The sequence below is a fragment of the Musa acuminata genome, chromosome BXJ3-5, assembly GCF_036884655.1.
Source record: "Musa acuminata AAA Group cultivar baxijiao chromosome BXJ3-5, Cavendish_Baxijiao_AAA, whole genome shotgun sequence".
Taxonomy (NCBI): domain Eukaryota; kingdom Viridiplantae; phylum Streptophyta; class Magnoliopsida; order Zingiberales; family Musaceae; genus Musa; species Musa acuminata.
The window spans coordinates 37572442-37593309 of record NC_088353.1 but is presented as its reverse complement, the minus strand read 5'-3'; the positions used below and the strand labels follow the sequence as shown (position 1 = coordinate 37593309).

At 40.3% G+C, this 20868-nt stretch overlaps 2 protein-coding genes across 2 annotated transcripts; both read left to right on the top strand.

Annotated features, from left to right (window-relative positions):
• The first annotated feature begins 2302 nt into the window (after positions 1 to 2302).
• On the top strand, positions 2303 to 4939 carry LOC135639156 (subtilisin-like protease SBT1.3). Its single transcript, XM_065152948.1, has one exon. The coding sequence runs from the start codon at positions 2318 to 2320 to the stop codon at positions 4736 to 4738; it is 2421 nt and encodes an 806-aa protein (XP_065009020.1). The 5' UTR covers positions 2303 to 2317; the 3' UTR covers positions 4739 to 4939.
• Positions 4940 to 8931: 3992 nt separating this feature from the next.
• LOC103985942 (phospholipase D gamma 1-like) lies at positions 8932 to 20286 on the top strand. The gene is made up of 10 exons (XM_009403796.3): positions 8932 to 10649; positions 11832 to 11948; positions 12303 to 12497; positions 14224 to 14472; positions 14557 to 14625; positions 14715 to 14862; positions 17541 to 17689; positions 18665 to 18829; positions 19186 to 19383; positions 19782 to 20286. Exons 1-10 carry the CDS (start codon positions 9168 to 9170, stop codon positions 20073 to 20075), a joined length of 3066 nt encoding a protein of 1021 aa, XP_009402071.2. The 5' UTR covers positions 8932 to 9167; the 3' UTR covers positions 20076 to 20286.
• Positions 20287 to 20868: the final 582 nt, after the last annotated feature.

Sequence of the window (20868 nt, the reverse complement as noted above, 5' to 3'; positions counted from 1 at the left end):
TGTTAGATCCCGATCAATCAAAAGGATTGATCCTTAATGAGCTCCTACTTTTTCCTATCCATTAGTCTTGCTTGCGAAGGCAAATTTGAACCGGGCTAATGGCATTGCAGGATTATTATATGGGTAATACCGCGTTTATGACGTTATGAGTTGATCACAGGATAAGAGATTTATTTAACTTTTTGATTTGATTGGTGCTAATGATGAGGATAATAATGACGATAAGATTTGGGCTGACGTCAGCTGCCTCAGATGACGCTTCACGTCTCGATTGACCCGACAGCACCTGGTCAAACGAATCGAAACGTCGATCGAGGCGCATTAATGACTTGCTCATGCTAGGCCCTCTACACCACGTCAACGTCAGTGTCAGACGCTATTAAGAGTACGAGCCTGCCCCCTGCAAGCGGGCACAGTAAGCTTCCCTATAAATACCCTTACATGCTAAACGAAAAAAGGGGGGAGAAAGACACACACAAAACAGACCTCTTCGTATCATTTGACTTGATCGTCGGAGGGATCGGGTCGAGTTCTGACCCGACTTGTATGCAGATACCAAGACCGAGCCACTTCTTCGCAAACGTCGTGGAGAGGGACCCTTCCTCGCGGGACGTTCCGATGAGCCCGGACGTTGCTCGATCCGCTCTGCCACCCCCGTCGACAACCCTGAGAGACCTTCGACAGGATCCCCGCCGTTCGGATCCAAAACAAGCTATGTCAACTCTGAGATTACAACATAAAATTGTTTACACGAACCTACGATGTTAAACACTCCAGCCATATAATCTGAACGACTTCGACGGTCGGACAGATCATCATAATCCGTTCCATATAGACAATGCGCGGTGGCGAGCAACAATTCCCGAGTCGGCGCTTCACTAACCACGTCACGTGTCTCCCGGCTCGGCGTTCTGTCAGCACGCCTCCACCCCTACACCGCCTCTCGCTTCCCGATCCCCGCCGAGCCCGCTGCCGCAGCCTGGCTCCGCAATAGAGAGCTACGAGTCGTCGTAGTCGTCAGCGGCGAGCCAACGCCCAGCACGTGGGTGCCATCTCGCCGCCTCGGACGGTGGTCACGACCTGCCACCTCGACGAGGTGAGAGAGTTGGATATGGGGTTGGGTGGCGCACGTAAATGCGACCTTTCCCGTCCCTGTCGGTTGTCCCAAAGGAATGAAGACGGTCAATTAATGGCCAGCTGCTCGTCTGGTCCTCCACGTGACCTGGGTCCCTTCCTCGGTACGTGGTGGAGCCCAAAGCTACGGACTGACATCGCTGGGGACTTCACCTGCAACTCCGAAGAAGGCTGAGGCGGTATGGTGCCTTTATGTGGTATCATACCTTTCTAAATCTCAGTTTTCTTATTGAAAGTGGGAGATGACCAAAACCTTCAAACTAGCATTATAACTCGTCACTATCAAAGATAAAAGAAAAAAAGTAATGAAATGAAATCCCATGACAACATGTCATTTCCTACTCATGTCGAAGCCATCTGTCCTGATAGACCCACAAGTTAGTATCCAATCTGTCGCCTTCTCAGTTGTGGAGCAATGACCGGTTCAGAATACGAATGATCGAAGAAACATGGTGACTAACACGAGAGTCTTCGTCTACCTGAGCGGAAGTTAGGAGATGGGACTATTGAAAGGCTCTGCATGCAGAGGTATTCTCATATCGATGTCACCATCCCCTTTTCACAAAGTCGACTTGTCAGTTTGATTGGGTTGTGAGAGGGGCTGACGACACCGACACCGGAAGTAGAGTGATCAACAATGCAATAATGCCTCTTCCGTACCAAAATTCTCGACGTCACCTTCGGCCTTCTCACAAACTCGATCCGTAGACTGTCGTCGACGATCCTCCTTCCGCTTCTCGTATCTCGATCATCTGTTCGTCCTCAAAAATATCTCCATGTTGAGTACTGAAACCCTCGAGCTTTGATTTCCCCGTACGCACCGGAGAGCAGAGCGTCCCTAACTCTGCTTACCAACTATCTGACATTGCTGCATAAACCTACAAGAGCAGCAAGCTGTTAGCTGCATGCATTAAGGCATAACGCTACACAACAATTAATTATATATAATAAATAAATGTTGAACTTCTTAAATTTCCCTATACAGACATCATTTTTCTCTTTTCGTGTTTTTATCTACTGCTACATAAGCCAATATTCCTTCATTATCTAAGATTCTGTCATTGATAGTCTCACCTTGCGATGTGCGGCCGAATAAATTTGCCCAGTAAATGCGCTTCAATTACGAGCACCAACGATCACCAACTGTCTTTATTGCACCCTACAAGACACACGTGTCGCTCACATGCTGCTGTTTCGATTCTTTATACCCACCCCGCAGCCACCGCTCTTGCTCACTTCCAGCTTCCTCATCCCCATGGCAGCTTGCAGGGAGACATGGCTTTCCTTCTGCCTCTTGGCTCTCCATCTTGCCCTTTCTCTCCGTGCCGTCCCAACCAACAAGCCTCCTCCCAAAACGTACATCGTCCATGTGGCCAAATCCGAGAAGCCCGACTCCTTCGCCACCCACGTCGATTGGTATCTCTCCACCATCAACTCGGTGGCCGCAACTTCTAGCGAGTTGGATGCGTCGACGGGAGCAGATGACCCAGCTGATCGGATCGTCTACAGCTACGAGACCGCCTTCCATGGCTTCGCCGCGAAGCTCGGCGCTGACGAGGCGGAGCGGCTGGAGAGTGTTCCCGGCGTGCTCGCCGTCCTCCCGGAGACTGTCTACCGGCTTCACACGACCAGAAGCCCGGAGTTCCTGGGCATCGGCCCTGAGGACAGCAGCAACATCTTCACCACGGCGGCGTCCGCCAACCACGACGTGTTCGTCGGGGTGCTCGACACTGGAATATGGCCTGAGAGCCCGAGCTTCAGCGACAAAGGCATGCCGGCCGTCCCTGCGCGGTGGAAAGGCGCATGCGAGGCCGGCCGGAACTTCACCCACAGCAACTGTAACAGAAAGATCGTCGGCGCCAGGATATTCCACCGGGGTTACGAGGCCTCGGCGGGTGCCATCGACGAGAAGAGCGAGCTCAAGTCCCCAAGGGATCAAGACGGGCATGGGACGCACACCGCCGCCACAGTCGCAGGCTCGCCGGTGCGGGGAGCGAACCTCTTCGGCTACGCCACTGGCACCGCTCAAGGTATGGCGCCCCATGCGCGGGTCGCGGTCTACAAGGTCTGCTGGACCGGTGGGTGCTTCAGCTCCGACATCCTGGCGGCGGTGGACCGTGCGGTGGCCGATGGGGTGGACGTCCTCTCCATCTCCCTCGGCGGTGGGGTCTCCGCCTACTACCGTGACAGCCTGTCAATTGCTACGTTCGGTGCCATGGAGATGGGGGTGTTCGTCGCCTGTTCTGCGGGCAACGCCGGCCCTGACCCGATCAGCCTGACCAATGTGTCGCCCTGGATCACCACCGTTGGCGCGAGCACGATGGACCGAGATTTCCCGGCCAAAGTCGGGCTAGGGAACGGGATGGACATAACCGGCGTCTCCCTCTACAAGGGTCGTCAGAACCTGTTGCCCTCGCAGCATTATCCTCTGGTTTACATGGGCGGCAACTTGAGCAGCCCCAACCCGAAGTCACTGTGCCTGGAAGGGTCTCTGGATCCTCGCGTCGTCGCCGGGAAGGTCGTGATGTGCGACAGGGGAGTCAGCCCCCGCGTGCAGAAGGGCCAGGTGGTGAAGGATGCAGGAGGAATCGGCATGATCCTGGCCAACACCGCCGCCAACGGCGATGAGCTCGTCGCCGACAGCCACCTCTTACCGGCTGTCGCGGTGGGAGAGACTGCCGGAGAGGAGATCAAGCGGTACAGCAAGGCCAGCGCTCGCCCGACCGCAACGCTCACCTTCGAGGGGACCAAAGTGGGAATCCGCCCGTCTCCGGTGGTGGCGGCGTTCTCCTCAAGGGGGCCTAACATCCTCACGCTGGAGATCCTCAAGCCCGACGTGGTAGCCCCCGGCGTGAACATTCTGGCGGCGTGGACCGGCGACGCAAGCCCCTCAAGCTTGGCGGCGGATCACCGGCGTGTCGGCTTCAACATTTTGTCCGGGACCTCCATGTCATGCCCACATGTCGGAGGGGTAGCCGCGCTGCTCAAGGCCAGCCATCCTGACTGGAGCCCAGCCGCCATAAAATCTGCTCTGATGACCACCGCCTACGTCCATGACAACACTCACCATCCACTGAAAGATGCGGCGACGGGCCAACCGTCGAGCACCTACGATCACGGCGCCGGCCACATACAACCTCTAAAAGCTGTAGATCCAGGACTCGTCTACGACATAACTCCAGAAGATTACTTCGAGTTTCTCTGCAGTCAGAAGCTGACATCAGTGCAGATGAAGGTCTTCACCAAGCATTCCAACAGAACTTGTAAGCATTCATTGGCTTCTCCAGGAAACCTGAACTACCCGGCCATGTCCGCCGTGTTCCGGCAGCAACCAGCCACCACGCTGACGCTGCAGAGGGTCGTGACGAACGTTGGCCCCGCAGTTTCAACTTACGGCGTCAAGGTTAGCGCATTCAAGGGCGCAGATGTGGTGGTCGAACCCAAGACGCTCCACTTCACGCGTCACAACCAGAAGCTGTCTTACAAGGTGACCTTCAGAACCATTTCGCCTCAGTCATCACCTGAGTTCGGAGGCTTGACATGGAGCGACGGGACCCATGTAGTCCGAAGCCCGGTCGTGGTGACATGGCTGCAATCGCTATAACCTTGTGCTGGTGTCAGTGGGAAGAAAGCTTGACCGGAATCATGATGATATGTCTCTCGCTGTAGGCCCGAAAGTCCTTCCTACAAAGACATGAGATTGCTCGAGTGTGGAAAATATCGTATGATTGTATCGAGAATCATAAGGTAGCGAGCTTGCTGCATGCAGAGTGTTTCCATCACAATAAATGATGCTTCATCGAAATGTTTGCTCTTATGAATTGGATTGCTTTTCGTCAGATTCATACCGGCGTACACAATAAATTTCTTTCAAGAAAAAGAAGATGTAACAAAGAAAACTTACCGGATTGCAGATGGCATAAACTTTATGCAGGATACTGACTTCTCATTACGTCTGCAGCTGCTATACTGCTCGTTCATAAACTATGAGTGAACGGTCAAACCATGTCAGCATTCTTCGCAATATCTTTGGCATCTAACTCGGCGGAGCTTTTAAGGTTCCCAGATCACTAATAAATTGCCCAGTAGGTCATACTACTAAAATTCGAAGACAACATGGAAAAATAAATCAAATTGTTCAAAGGATTCATTGCATTACATGATATCATTTTAATAAACTTTAGTAAATTGCTTAGACACTCTGCCTCTACCTATTCCAACATATATGAATATGGTTACAGTATTTGTAATAAATGCATATGCAGGGCAAATATTCATATATGTATATATATTTGGATAACAGGACAGACAGAAATTCAAATAGTGTAAAGAAGAGAAAGCATTATACTCTTGGAAAGAAAAAGTTAATGACCACTTTCTCTTTAGCTTATTTTAGATATGTAAATATAATTTTATTTGTATGTGGATTAGATAAGATCATATCCATATCCCCATCCATGAATTTTCAAGAAGCAAAAAGACATTCCTTACATGGTACATGTTAGATATACATTTGCACACCAATTAACTTGGATATGACATAAGAGTTTGATAAACGTTTTCTAACATAATTTCACACCTATTCGCTAAAGCATAAATAAATAAATTTAGTTAAGATAGTCTGAATGTATTTAAAGAAGACTTGATGATACAAAAAAAGATAAAGGAAGATCTGTATAAACTTTCTTAGAAATGATGAAAAGATATGTATTTGCTCTTAATTTGACTATATTGTCCTACATAAGTTTAATGATGAGAAAAAAAATCTATGGATGCAAATTTAAATAGTTGAGACATTATGACTTGTTACTTTTACGATACATCACATAGTGTCTCCATATCAACGAAGGCCAGATGCCATATTTCACAAAGGAAACAGCTTTATGGCTTTGGTTTGTCTCCTTTAGTTGTTCTCCAAAAACAGTAAAAGTATGGACACCAAAGCTTTAAAAGTTGCAAAAAGAAAAGCACAAGTTATTAATCCGTCATTCATCTTCCTGTCTTCAATCTCTTTTTCCCTGTGTCAACAGAAGGGAACCGGCTACACTGGGCCATAGGCTAATCCACTCCTACTTTGGAAGTGTCATAGTACGCGGCAATTAGGCCTTGTCAACACAAATGGGTCTGGAAAACATAATACTGACTTATCACAGATGAAAATGGAACCTCTAAATTAAAGGCACCCTTAACCACGTCTGCAGTTATCACGACGCATTTATCTATGTTCATAGTACCATAGTACCCCCAATGAAAGGCTTCTCGGTGCTGCCCTCCTCCAACACTTGGAAAGAGACTCACAGGTGGCCACTACCTATTAATGCAATTTAACTGGAAGCCAATTGAGATTTTATATCTCAGGTTAATTATAGATTATTTTCTGTAATTAGTTATTTTTAATATTTTAATATTTATATTTTTAAAAATTATATTGAGATCCATATACTTATGAAAGTAAAACATTTAATTTTATTTCTCCTCAAGTCATTAATTCTACTAACGAAAATACTTCATATGCACAGTGGTAAATCCTACAATATTTTCATCAGTCCAATATAATTTTTGAAAGCATAAAGATCGAAAATACTAAAAGGACCTAATTATAGAAGTAATATGTAATTAGCTCTCTATCTCTGTTATAAATTTGGATGATTGACTAACATAATAAATTAAGATACGGACAACAATATATTTTCTTTTATACAACTTAGCTTTTAAAGTAACAAATCATTCAAAAAAAGATTAAATTTATATCTAAATATTGGTTGGTTGTGATGTATAAGATTCATATATCAAAGATTGAAAATTCGAAACTTTATCCAACGTATTTTTGAAGATAAATCACATAATATATCTTTTAAGAAATATTCTATTGGACAGTTAAGCCATCATATATTAAACATGGTATCAACTTAAGCTTTTGGAATGGTATCGTAGTAGAAGATCCTATTCTCTACTCCATCTCAACGTGATCTTTCCAAATAAATCACCACCATCAATTCAAGCGACCATATACATAAAATGCCTCTCCCTTTACTATTGATCAAATGAAACCCAGCTTCTTGTTGGTTATACATCAAGATCCACAAAAGTGGAACTATATAAGATATGCTTCCAAACATTATTTACAAAGTTTTTGAAGCAAGACTCATTCAGGTGCCATTATTTCCTGTATATTAACTCTGAGTTCTTGCTAATCGCAGGGAGGCTTGACCATCTCAAGTTCTAAGAAGACATTCCTAAAAATTTCCATATGGAACTGGCCCTGAGCCAGGGACATGGAACTTGACCCAATCTAGGGCTTATGACTGGCAGAATGCCTTCACAAGGCTTGGTCCAAGTATGAAGAACAACAAGAAGGGTCAACATCATTGTGATTCCCGTTTCCATTATTCTATTTGATTTTGTTTTATTGTCACTTATTTCACAACAATTTACATGCCGAAGCACTAAAGATCAACTATAAACTGCAAAAAGTAATCAAATTCAAATGCTGAAGAGGAACTGCAATCTGAATGTGAAAGCACATTTAAATTTGTCAAGAATCTTCTATTTCTTACTTCAATATGCACAAAAACGACAAGAAGACATACCGAAATGGGAAGTTTTGGCATACCAATGTCCGACCTTGCTTGATTGCCTTCTCTCTCTTATTATCAACCACCTTGGTTGCGTTCCACTATGGTTCTTTGTTGGCAGTTTGATCTCATGTAGAAAAAGGATGAACTATACTTCTTTCATCCCATGGTAATGAAACGAGAGTAAATCCACTCGCCAGATGCTCAAGTAGAAGCACATCATCGTACTGAAGCAAGATGTCCAGAACCGACAGTAGACTAACTCGCTTTGGTACGAAAAGGGAACGAAAATGGGATTTGGGTCGATAAGAACGGGAGGCTAACCTGGTGGATAGGGTTCCTGCTCGGTCGCCCCGAAATCCATGTGAGGGCAGAGCGGCTGCGGCGTGCTTCGAAGGCCGGACGAAGAACGAGACGCGGGGTTTGGGTCGTAATCGGGGAAGAAGGAGAAGACAGAGTAACTGCTGCGATCGCAAACTCATGGTTCGATGATGTGCCGTTGCTGTTAGTCGTTAATTACAGAGGCATATTTGTGAAATTTTATGTTATATATATATATATATATATATATATATATATACACACACACACACACGGAAAACCTTACGTTTTTGTTTTCGCTCCTAACCCCTCGTAGGCCCGTACTACAGCATTAAAACAAGGGTATCAAATATCGTGGGTTTGCCTTTAATTAATGGTTTTCAGCTTTCTATATAATTTTTATTCCCTCAAATATTGTGGGTGTGGATCATTTCTTCCATCGTCATACTAATTTTTTATTTTAATTTTAATTTTATTAAATATTTTAAAAAATATTCAGATTGATTAATGCATTATTAAACAAGTAATGAATCTTAAGTTCAAATCCACATGCTAACGTTATGTATATTATTTAACATCATAAAAATATATTTTTTAAATTTATCATTTAATGTAAAAATAGTATATTTTAAATTTATAAAAATAAAAAACATGTCAGGTGCGGTATATTGTGACTTGAGAGGCACAAATCCTATACTATTATGTTTGTAAAGAATCCCTACAACTTATTAATCATGGTAGGCTAATTGCACGAATATCAAAGCAGCACGGACGTCGAGCTCGTGTAGAAATGAATGTAACGCACGGTGGAGGCTTGTCGGTTGGAGTGCACATGCATCGATCATGGTCTCCCGGCTCCCGCTATCCTCTCTGTCCATCAGCTCAACGGCAGAAACGTAGTCTTAGCCCACACCTCCGCTCCATCGCCAATCGCGCGACTTCAATCAAGCCATTTCTCTTCACGTCTTTTCCTATCGTTCGTTACCTTTCTTCTTCATCTCGATCCTAAAATTATCAGGAACCGTCTGACTTCTCTTCTTCGACCTCTTCTCGATCTCTGGATCTGGAACAGACACCAATGGAACAGAACAGAGCGTGGTGAAAGGGGCTGAGCGAAACAGAGGAAGGAACGAATCCATGGACAATCCATACCAGTACCCTCATCCTTACGGCTATCAGAATCCTCCTCCCTCTGCTCTGGCCAACCCCAGCCCCTATGAAGCGCCGCACCAGTCTCCCCACCCTCCCTATCTCTACACTTACAACTCCTTCCCATCCCCACCCCCTCCAAACCCGTCGCTCCAATTCACCCGCTCCGGCCCCATCCAGTATCCGCCTCCGCCGTCCTACCATCCACCTGCCGCCCCCTTCGTCGCTCCGACGACCTACTCCTACGATCCCTACTCCTTTCCTCCACGCAACCCCCACCCCTACATCTATCCCTACACGATCCCCTACGAACCCGCCAAGTACGACGTCATCTCCGCTCAGTTACCCGTTTCCTCGTCGTCGTCGTCGTCGATCTATCCGATCAACAATCACCTCGCTAACGGCCGCCTCGCCGATCAAACCCTGTCCCCAGATTCGTCGCATCACCGGTCGGCGATTCACGATTACCAGCGCCAGTCCTTCTCCGGGAGCTTGTCGTCCGTTACGCCGTTCGCCACACCGCCGGCTACCCCTTCCCGTGAATCGCAGCATGGGGCGATCGTGCCGTTCGCTGGATCGCCGTCTTCGAGGGGCCGGGCGTCGCTCAAGGTGCTGCTGCTTCATGGAAGCCTCGACATCTGGGCGTACGAGGCCAAGAACCTCCCCAACATGGATTTGTTCCACAAGACGTTGGGGGACATGTTTGGCCCGCGGATAACGGGCACCATAAGCGGCAAGGTGGAGCATGTGACTTCGATAACCAGCGACCCTTACGTGACCATCAACGTGTGTGATGCGGCAATTGGCAGGACATACGTGGTGAGCAACAGCGAGAACCCCGTTTGGATGCAGCATTTCAATGTTCCGGTAGCACACCATGCGGCCGAAGTGGAGTTCTTGGTCAAGGACAGTGACGTACTCGGAGCACAGCTTATCGGTTCTGTTTCGATCCCAACGATGCAGATTTACTCTGGCGAGAAGGTGGAAGGGACTTACCCAATTCTGTGTCCTAATGGAAAGCAATGCAAACCTGGTGCTGTCTTAAGGTTGTCGATACAGTATATTCCAATGGAGAGGCTTAGCATTTACCATCATGGAGTTGGCTCCGGTCCTGACCACTGTGGCGTGCCCGGTACCTATTTCCCTCTCAGGAAAGGTGGGAAGGTCACACTTTATCAAGATGCTCATGTTCCTGATGGTTATCTCCCGGACCTGATGCTGGGAAATGGGATGTATTACGAGCATGGGAAGTGTTGGCATGACATTTGTGATTCAATAATCAATGCTCGCCGTCTGATATACATCATCGGGTGGTCAGTTTTCCACACCGTTCGTCTGGTAAGGGATTCTGGTAATTCGTCTTCTCCTATCCTAGGTGATCTCCTGAAATCAAAGTCGCAGGAAGGCGTGAGAGTGTTGCTTCTTGTATGGGACGATCCGACGTCCAGGAACATCCTGGGTTATCGAACAGTAAGGATCCTTTTTATTTCCCGTTATTGCTTTGCTTTTAGAGGAATTCCAATGCTTTATTAATGTTTGCGATTGATATCCCCAGATTAATTTGTGGACAATCTATACTCATATTGAGTACTGAAAATGATAAGGTTTTGCAGTTGATTAACATCCATATCCTTCCATACACTGGAGTATTTTATCATCGTAACTCTTGCATCTTCCTTGAGGAATTTGTCTGCAATATGCATTTGTAAGTCAGATACGTCAGGCTCTTCGATGTATCATAAATCTTATAGCTGTAGAGTTCAAAGATTGATAGGGCATTTGAACCACTTTGAAGAAATGCTACCAAGTGCTGTTATTTGTAGACTATTAACTTTTTATTACCAACTAAAAAGGGTAACTCTGTAAGTTTATAACACAAATGCAATCATCCTAATAACTTGTCCTATAATCTTTATTCTGTTTGGCAATTTAATATATTTCTACAACTACAGTTTTTGTCCTATTATGTCATCTATCTTCTCCTTGTTTTCTCACCGAATCCAACCTTTAAATATGCATATAATTTCTACATTTATTTCCTTGCCAATGAGGCTCCATCCTTGTTTGTTATCGTATTCAGTTTAATGTTGATTCATATTGATACTATTCTTTCGGTTACCAACACAATTGTTATTAATATTACATATAAAATCATGTCTCTAAATCCTTGTACAAATGTGTCTCTCTTAAGGAGTTAAATTCGTGACGGATAGAGAAAATTTCTATATGGATAACGTTAAAACTCAGCAGATCAAGAATCCTATATGGCTAGGAAAATTTATGTGGCTTGCATTTGTGAAGCTAATGTAGACATAAGCATTGGGATGACATTTTTTCTTGTTTTTTAAAAATCTCATCTTTGTGTTTTAATCAACTGGAACTGCAATCTTATAGTAGTCAAGCATCTCATTCTGATATGTTTATAATGGAATACTATTGTCTATACTGGCTCTATAGGTAGGAAAAGTTCACCTGGTAAAAGTGATGCATGTATTATCAGAATCTTTTGCTATTGGCAGTAAAACTTTTAAACAACTTTTATTATTGAATCTCTTGGGATGGCATGTCATAGAGCCTGAATCTTGTCTTGCTTTCACTGATAGTATTTGATCATTTGGATTAACACATCCTCACAAGTCATATATAATACAGGATGGTGTAATGGGAACCCGTGATGAGGAAACTCGTCGTTTTTTCAAGCACTCATCAGTGCAAGTTTTGCTTTGTCCTCGTTCAGCTGGTAAAAGACACAGCTTTGTCAAACAACAGGTGACTACTGTTCAATGATCTATTTTCTTTTTCTTTGCATGTATCATCAAGTCTACTGCTGCTTTCTGTTATGCATGATTTCTGTGCAGCTCCCAAAGCATGTATGTATGCCATGCTGTTTGGCATAGGCCAAAAGTTGACCTGGCCATGGGTTAGAATAGCATGACAAGTGACTCCAAGATCTGGCATGAGTCAGCTACAAATATTGTGACACAAATAATTCATAGAAGATTTCTGTGAACTGTGTGTGACAAATATTGCATTTATCATACAAATTATATAGGATGAACATTGTGGTCTCTGTGAACCATAGTAAGAACTAAGAATATACTAATTTTGATTTCCCTGTATCAGGAAACGGGAACCATCTACACTCATCATCAGAAACAAGTGGTTGTGGATGCTGATGCTGGTAATAACACAAGAAAGATAATAGCTTTTGTTGGAGGGCTTGATTTATGTGGTGGGCGGTATGACAATCCAAAACACCCTTTGTTTAGGACACTACAAACGCTGCATAAGGATGACTATCACAATCCCAATTTTGTGGTAACCAATCGACATTCTTTATGTTAATTTTGTAAATTTCAATTTTCTGCTTGGTGTGCTGCTCTCATGGCTTGATTTTTTCTTGTATTATTTTTGTATGATTAACAAATTTTTTGTGAATTTATGGTATGTGGGCAGAATTCAATGTATACAAAAAAAGGTAGCAGTTTAAAGAATTAAAAAAGAAAGAAAACAATTCTCTTTTGAGACTCATAGATAGTTCTAGTCATTCAATTTGTTGCAGATAGCCACAAGTCCAATAAATAATTTGTAATTCTTTTAACTAAACAATGACATGTTAATCTCAGTTATACATCATATAAGTTTCCCACCAAAATGTTGCAAAACACAGATTATTCTGTCTTTTCTAGGTTTCTTGCAGCTAAATTCCACAACACCATTTCATATGTGCATGCCCTTTTATGTGATAAAAAGTAACTTGTAGTTTGTGCTACACAAGAAATTTTAGTCACTAAGTGCATTCTAGCATTATGTCCAACGGTTCTTTATCTTATCAAGTTGTTTGTGAATTTTGATAAACCTTAAAGGATCATGGACACTCTATTTTTAAATATTAAAATGGTGTTGCAAGTTCTTTAGAATGCTGATTTGCTTATCTTTCTCTCTGAAATATTGTCATTATAGAAAGTATTGTAATCATCAAAAACACAATCATAATTAGTTTGCTTTTTCTAGATGGATTGACTTGTGCTTCATGTCTGATGGGTTTCATGTTGTCAATAGCAGATAATTTCCCAAACAAGATTTCATTTGTTTTTCTATAGTGAACTCCACCTCTATTCATATATAAAGAATTTAAATAGCTATCCTACATATAGGCTAAATTGAAACTACAACTTCCCTAAGAATATCCTAAATAAACAAGGAATCCATTTAAACAGATCTAATAGGAGTATCCTCTGTCTCAAATAATCCAACATGATACAAAATCAAATCCTTTCTGTAGTTCAAAGTCAGATGACAATATAGTATTAGATGATGGCCTGAAAGTTTTCATATCACTTTCTCATGCAAATTAGCCAGTAAATTAGACATTTTCAAAAGCTGGAAGACACAATAAGGTCTTGATCACACTTGAAATCATGCCTCAATTGGGAGCAAGATATTTTTTACTGTAAGACTGCATTGAACATTTATAAGCTGGGTGTCCTAGTAACTTGTCAGGATATCAACTTGACCCGCAGATTTTTACGAACTCAGAAGCTATATAATATGAAACTTGTTAGTACATTGTTGATCAGGTCTGTTACAACTCAAAAAGACATCTCAGAAACAACACTAGATCTTTATGATAGCAGTGTAAAATTAGCATGCAAATCATATCAAAATAGAAGAAAAGTTAGACAATTTCTAAATTATGTTGTCCTGAAAGTTAAAATTAAAATTATCTAAATTGAATTTTAAGTAGACCTAACCTGCTCCTTGCTTGTAATATATATAGTTCTAGAATCTCGATTTTGTTTGTGTTTCATCGGTTTTTCATGAGTGCGCATCTTTTTTTGTAGAATCAGAAACTTTTGATTTTTTTTCCTTTTGGCCTTTTTTCCCCTCTTGTTTCTGTATTTGACCTTGCTTGATGATTTTGTCAACTATAAAATGTGAAGAATTAAATCATGCAATCTGTTTGTCATTGCTTTGTGATGACATTATAATTAAGTCGTCATAATACTCAGAATATGCTTTGTTCTAACAAACTATTTTTTAGAATTATGATGACAGTGGTCCAAGAGAACCATGGCATGATTTGCATTCTAGAATTGATGGTCCAGCTGCTTATGATGTTCTCAAAAACTTTGAGGAGCGTTGGTTAAAAGCTTCAAAGCACCATGGGATCAAAAAATTGAAGAAATCATCAGATGATGCATTGCTGCATATTGAAAGAATCCCAGATATTATAGGGGTTAATAATTCATTGTACATGAATGATAACGATCCAGAGACTTGGCATGTTCAGGTAGAGTTGTGCTAGTTCCTGAAGTTTTTAAAAGAATATTTGTTCAGGGTCATTTACAGACGTTTTCCTCACTCAAAATTTCAGATTTTCCGATCAATTGATTCGAATTCAGTGAAAGGTTTCCCAAAAGATCCAAGAGATGCCACTAATAAGGTTTCTATGTGCATAAAATATCTCCATCAATATATAAATTGTTGTTTTCAAATTTGAATAGTTACAACATGAAAGCTTTTGTACAACAGAACCTCATTTGTGGGAAGAATGTACTGATTGACATGAGTATACATAGAGCTTATGTCCATGCCATCCGAGCTGCTCAACACTTTATTTACATCGAGAATCAGTACTTCCTGGGTTCATCATTTAATTGGGATTCAAACAAGAACTTAGGTGAGCATAAACATCCAAGGTACTCAAATATTTGAACTTTTCAATTTCACATGTCATGTTTTAGGTAAAATTGTCATTTTCATCAATCGTACAATTGCAAGTTGTTCACACGTTTGCTAAGTAGGACATAATTTCTTCTGATATGAAATTCAGAGAATGTGCAGATTCTTATCTATAATTACTTTCAATTTCTTTTATAGCTTGCATCCATTTTGTGCTATGCTTTTTGCACTTAATTAATGGGATCTCTTGTGATATTTAATTTTCTCAGTAACTTTATGCATTCTACATAATTATTAAGGATTTTAGAGGTCTTTATTAATCTCAGTTGCAAACAGATTAATGAGAATGAACTATGAAGGGGACGTGATTTTTTAGTTGCAATGCTTCAAGTTATACTTGATAAACAATTAAGATATCAACTAGTGGCTCTGCTGTAGGTTTTTTAAACAAGAACACACCATTGCTGATGTCAAAGATTTTGATTTTATGATTATAATGACAGTTTATTGATTCAACTTGGTGACGGACTGCAATAGTTTTTCTTGTAATATTATTTTTGTCAGCCATGACTTTTGAAGAAACAATATGGTTTTTGCAAACGAGTCTTCAAATTATCAGTAGCTTAAGCCATGTATTAGAACTTTGAATTTTAAACATAGCCTAATATATAATGTTTCAAGTGTTAGCTTTGTGGCATTGCTTTTCAAGTTTCAGGTTCTGAATGGTGCTTACTGTTGTCATGTTGAAAAAATTGAGTCATATATCATCAAAGCTATGAAAAAAATCTATACTTGTCACACACAACAGTATATACCTTTTTTCATGAAGTACTTAGAAACATATTTGGAGTCTATAGAGAATGTTGAGCTGTATGTGAGAGATGGCTGTGACCCACATTTTTTTTTAAATGGAAATATATTGATGCAAATTAAGAAGAAAACACAGAACAAGCAGCTACATCACTAACTGACTCAAAAGAAAGGAGAAGCACAAGTTCTCCCAAAATTAGCAGCCTTATCAGCCAACCAATTGCTGTCTCTAGGAACAAATTCGATGCAGCTGATCGATGGTCTGTTACAAAACAAAACAACCTCTCTTACAAGAGACCGAAGAAACAAAGGAACTGGAAGCTTTCCTTGGACAGAATGTACCAGGTTCTGGGAATCGGTTCTGACTAGGAGCTGTGACAGATTCAGCTCCTCTGCGTTTCTTAGACCAGCTAATAGAGCTTAAGCTTCAGCCATGATAGGGCTTGAAGCGCTGCAAGGGCTGTGACCCACATTAACTACTCTGAGTTGAACACAACAGATATCTGGAGTGAGGACTGCTTGATTGCTGATTTAGCTGAAGCCAGAACAATTTATACAAGTTACATAGCTGATATAAAAAGTTTGCCTTTGACAACCCTCAGGAGTTGAGGTTTTCTCGACAAAGTTATTATTTTGATGGGGCTTCCAGGATGGAAAAGGATAATTATTTCAGTACAAGGAATACTAGCATTCAACCAGCAACAGTGGCTGAAAAGCAAGGATTGATCTGTGACAAAAAGGAAGTGTTTTTTTTTGTTTTTGTTTTCTAGGATTCAATCAAGAGTAGCATTTGAGCTTTTAAGCAAACGTCGAAGTTATTAAAAATTAGCAGTCTGCCATGCAGTAGGTTGGTTAAGGTATTAGGTTGCTACGAAGCAGAGGTGGAAAGAAATCTTGAGAATGCTAAGTTCTGATGACAGCAAAAGAGATGTGGAGTCAAAGATTCTAAGATTTTACAGAGGCATAAGTGCATAAGACTATATATGGTAACATGAGTTGTTTCTGACCTTGCTTATATTGCATGAAATTTAAGAGATGGAGGTTGATGCTGAGTAGTAAAACACATGTGCATAATCCATAGTTACGAAATATGCTGAAAGCAACATGTTGGGATCAACGTGAGGAAGCATAATGCTTTTTTTTCACTGCCATAAAAATGACTGGTTTTCTCTTGATCAAAATTTGTGTTTTGTGATTTTTATATTTCTAGTAATATACTACTACACCATAGTGGCTTGTATTTTAAATTTCCAGAATTTTGTCTAGAACATGTCAATCTGTGAACAGCATATGTTTGCAGGTTGATATAGCAAAAAACTTATAATCTCTCCGTGAAATTCTGGAGTCTTAAATTAGCAAGTTTTTAAAAGGAGAAAAATAAAATAAATGCTAATAATATGAGATATTTTTTGAAAATATACTGTGGCCTTAGATGATTGGTTGAGATGATCATCATATAATGTGCAGATCTCTCCAGGATTTTGTATGAAAATCTTTGTTTCGTATTTTGACTTCTGAATCATCAACCTTTGAACTTATTTATATATTCTTTTCAGATTATTTTCCAACAAATGTGACATAGGAAAAAATTGAAATATATTTCTATATTTTTAAACTTATCAGATGCTTGCATGTTTTCTAGTATGCTTGGCTTGCCTGCTAGACATTGGAATATCCGAGCTTATTTAACATGTCATGTTTCTTTGCTACCTACTTTTACAGGTCCGTTTCTCGATACGATTTTACCATCTTGATTGCCTTGTAAATATTTTCTATATTAATGATTATATATGTGATCTTCAGTTATATTTGCAATGGCCACTATATCCTTTATTGCAGATTTCTAAGAGTATTTTCTTGTTGTAGGTGCCAATAATCTGATACCAATTGAAATTGCCCTTAAAATTGCAAACAAAATTAAAGCAAATGAACGCTTCTCTGCATATATTGTTATTCCGATGTGGCCTGAGGGTAATCCAACTGGTGCTCCTACACAAAGAATTCTTTTTTGGCAGGTTAGCTTTATCTACCTTAATTTGGCTAATGCTTCGTAAAAGATATGAGAAGAGTTTCTTTTTGTGTTAGTGATATTATTTCGAGCATGCTTTTGGATTTTGGATTGGTTAAAGTTTTCCTTCCATGATAATAATGCTATACATATTTGTTTCTGTGATAAACAATTACCATTATGCACCAGTTTGGTAAATCCAATTTATCATTATACGAATTTGCTTATTTTCTATGGTTAATGCTTATTTATTAGCTCTTTCTTGATTCTCCATAGATATATCATGTTTCTGCCATTCTTTTAATTGATGACTTTTTATTCCTTAATTTGCTTAATGCATTTATATATTCATTCTTCTGCACATTCAGCGTTTCAATATATTCATTTATTTATTTATTTCTAAAAATTATTTTACATTCATTTATATGATTATTTATTTATTATATATATGGGTCATACAAAAATTTTTATATGATTACATATATATATATATATATATATATATATATATATAATTATTTTTGCATAAATATTAAATATGCTAGAAGGGTAAATTTATCACATAGTATTTTTAATGAACTTTTGAAATATAATTTTACCAAATAATAATTATGTCAATGTACATTTAAAATATAGTTTTTATTTATTGATTACCAAGTAGCATTCTATAATTGTACATTTATTGAAAGGTGAAACGAAGTGATGGGTCAATTAGCCCAACATTCATGACATTTGGTGTTAGAGTCAGGTTACTATCGAGTTTAATGGGCTAATTGGCTCATCATCTTCTGAACTTAAATTACTGGTCAATATATTTAAGTTAAAATTGATAATAATACATTAATCATATTCTTATAAGTTAATCTTAGTATTGTGATGTGGGATTAATCTGTTACACTATCCTATTACAACTGAATATTGTCATATTTAACTAAAAAATGCTTTGGGTTACGGTTGATACAATTTCTGTTGATTGCTGCAGAATAAAACTATGCAAATGATGTATGAGACAATATATACAGCCTTGAAGGAAGTCGGTCTTGAGAATATATATGAGCCACAAGATTATTTAAACTTCTTTTGCCTTGGTAATCGGGAAGCTTCAGATCTAAACAGTGCGAGTCAGAATGCAGAAATCTCTCCTCAGGTAATTCCCTGTTTTTAAATCAGAAACTTGCAATAGATGCAATATTCTTGTTCTTCTGTTTGTAACTCTGCAAGCAGGGTTCTATTCATTTTAATGTCAGCATGAACCGATGATCAACAAAACCCTTACCAAGTTGCTGCATCGCCTGTGAAATCTTACATGTTGCTCCCACTCCCCAGTAAATTTTGTTTCTCAACTAGTAAATGACGGGAAGCATCGAGTCCTCTGCAAAGCTGACCTGGTGATGTTGGGATGCATAGAGCTCAATATTTTTCTCGTTGTTGACAGTTGATAAGTGCATGTAAGAGCATTTTTCTTGGTTGCTATAAAAGAAATAACGGTCCTGGTTTCTTCAGGCACTTGCGAAGAAGAATAGACGCTTCATGATCTACGTGCATTCAAAGGGTATGATAGTGGATGATGAATTCGTTATCATGGGATCAGCAAACATCAACCAAAGGTCGTTGGAAGGTACGAGGGATACGGAGATAGCAATGGGCGCATACCAACCCCAGCATACCTGGGCAAGAAAGCTCTCTGGTCCTCGTGGACAGGTAATGATTACAACTCGATCTATCTTGTTTCACTATGACATACCTTTGTTGACAAAATAGACATTCTCCCAATGGTCATTTGGACATTTGATTTGTCTAGAAGACCCCACAATAACTGTGTTGATTACTGAACATTATTTGCGTTCCACAGGTTCCATTTTATGGTTTTCTGCTTTTCTTTTGTGAGCATAGTTTTTTGTGATTTTTTCTTTCCAACTTCAGAGTCCTGTTCTCATCGCTAATGTTTCAGCTATGACTCATCATAGTTAAATCTTTAATACTTGTTGTGGTTCCAGATGAGGCTCTTTCTTCATTCTTGAATTCATAAGATTCTATTTGTTGCAATTGTTTGTTTGGAGTCTGATCGAGGATGGATGGATGGCTGGCGAAACATGCAGATTTTTGGTTACAGAATGTCGCTGTGGGCCGAACACATTGGAACCGTCGAGGAGTGTTTTACCTCTCCACACAGCCTCGAATGCATGAGACGGGTTCGTGACCTTGGTCTGCTGAACTGGAAACAATTTGTGGCTGATGATATTACTGAAATGAGGGGCCACCTACTCAAATACCCAGTTGATGTCGACAAGAAAGGCATGGTGAAACCTCTTCCTGGATTTGAAACATTCCCAGATATTGGTGGAAACATCTGCGGGTCATTTTTCGGCATTCAAGAAAATCTTACTATATGAAATTTTTTTCTTGATCAGTTCCAGCATCACTTCACCATCGTTATAAGCAGGAGGAGATCATGAATTTTTTTTGCATATATTTTTTAGTTGAAATATTAACTTTTTTTTTTCTTTTCTCAAAAGCCCTATCCAATTTTGTCATAAATACCATAAAGTATTTGTCTTAATAAAAAAAAAATCAAAACTTGTAAACTGTTTAAATTTTACTTTGTTAATTTGGGGCTTTCTTGTGGAATAATTTAGGCCTGACACAGTTTCTGTGTGCTTTCTTTTAGCACTACCTATTTAGTAGGAAGTTACTTTGATCAAACATTTCCAGATGCATGCAAAACACATGGTTTGATGAGTTTTAATGCATATGTCATTATCCTGCCTTTATCTTTATTTTGGTCTCCCTTGCACCACATATTTGCTATTAAAATTTCTGTGCTAGGATGACCCTCGATTTATTATGAACATTAGAACACCATGCGCACATGCATAATCTAGAAATACATTGCATAACTATCTCATGTTTACGCATCCATCTCCTCTCTCCTATTACAGGAAATCAAAAGTCCAAACTTAGGGAATCCATCCATCACTATTAATGCCATAACTATTAATTTCAATAAAATTTGCTAATCAGTCAGCGTAGTGATTGTTCTCCCTCTAAATTTGTGACTTTAGATATTAAGATTAGGTTTGATAGAATGATTGTCTCGTTAACTTTGTTGAGCTATTTAACCTAATGATATAATTGATGTGTTTAAAATACATAAGTCTTAGTTTGTTCTTCTTTCAAAACAAAATT

Excerpts from the sequence above, each read along its gene's own strand:
- LOC135639156 (XM_065152948.1), top strand. The coding sequence starts at position 2,318 with ATGCTGCTGTTTCGATTCTTTATACCCACCCCGCAGCCACCGCTCTTG.
- LOC103985942 (XM_009403796.3), top strand. The coding sequence starts at position 9,168 with ATGGACAATCCATACCAGTACCCTCATCCTTACGGCTATCAGAATCCT. Across the intron at positions 14,863-17,540 it reads GGATTCAAACAAGAACTTAG|GTGCCAATAATCTGATACCA; the intron begins GTGAGCATAAAC and ends TTCTTGTTGTAG. Across the intron at positions 18,830-19,185 it reads ATGCAGAAATCTCTCCTCAG|GCACTTGCGAAGAAGAATAG; the intron begins GTAATTCCCTGT and ends TGGTTTCTTCAG.